General features: G+C 41.9%; 1 protein-coding gene across 1 annotated transcript in view; it reads right to left on the minus strand.

Moving 5' to 3' along the window:
- The window catches only part of T265_12113 (hypothetical protein), a gene marked incomplete at both ends in the record, with an annotated part of 18,515 nt that extends 18,241 nt beyond the window's left edge, over positions 1 to 274 (minus strand). The window contains one exon of the mRNA XM_009179099.1: positions 205 to 274. Within this exon, the coding sequence (XP_009177363.1) occupies positions 205 to 274 (70 nt within the window). The remainder of the gene's footprint in view (positions 1 to 204) is intronic.
- Positions 275 to 922: the final 648 nt, after the last annotated feature.

Raw genomic sequence — 922 nt, forward strand, 5'->3', positions numbered from 1 at the left:
CGACCGTTCAAACGAGAGAGGTGTGAATATTCACGAAACGTTAAATGCCTGTGGGAATCATCCTCCAACACCACACACAATCATAAGTGACTTGATAAGTCAGGACGGTTCAAACGACATTAGTTTTAGATGGAATTCGCTCTCGGAGAAGATGAATCAAACCGATGCTTCCGGACCGACCTTTGTGTAAAAAGTCGCACTAACCTTTGAGTACGGGCTCTTGTCCAGTCCGTATTTCACTGCTGATTGACCAATGGAATATTGGGTCAGACATTCTGATGGAGGATACAAAAGTGAGGGCACACAATTCAGAGTAACAATAAACAGAACCTCATCACCCACTGAGTTTTGGGTAGTTCTTGGTGGTGTGGTAATACATTTTGATCCATGTTATGTTAGATCTTGTGTTTCAGGTGGCTTTTCTTTAGGGTATAAAACTGCCTATGTGGCGCAAAACAAACTGTTTAATTTAGCTGGCTGACTCCGACGTCTTGCGAGTCTCTGTTCTTATTGGTCATATCTTTCATTTGAAAAGATGGGTACACATCATGCCACAGTTTTCTACAGCTTCCATGGTTTTCTATGGAAGCAATCGCAGATAAAAATCGACACAGTCAAGGGCCTTAGGCAATACAACTTCTGTGATATCCAGTGCAAGTCACTTTTGAGACACTACTTACACGTGCTATTGTAATCCGTTGAGTGAGGCAGAGCTTTTACTAGTGATCTGTCCTCTGCTACTCGCCATGAAGTATTTTTCTCCTGCGCGGTTGCCCGTGATGACTTCCATTGTATTCTAGTACCAAAATTTACCGATTTCGCTGTTATTTACCTCGATTAAAAGCCTTTATAATGTAGATTTTTGGGGCGTGCCACACGGCGACTAGTAAATGGAATTTTAATGCGTCTTTTGTTATTTCTT

The sequence above is a fragment of the Opisthorchis viverrini genome (genome assembly GCF_000715545.1).
Source record: "Opisthorchis viverrini unplaced genomic scaffold opera_v5_1084, whole genome shotgun sequence".
Taxonomy (NCBI): Eukaryota; Metazoa; Platyhelminthes; class Trematoda; order Opisthorchiida; family Opisthorchiidae; genus Opisthorchis; species Opisthorchis viverrini.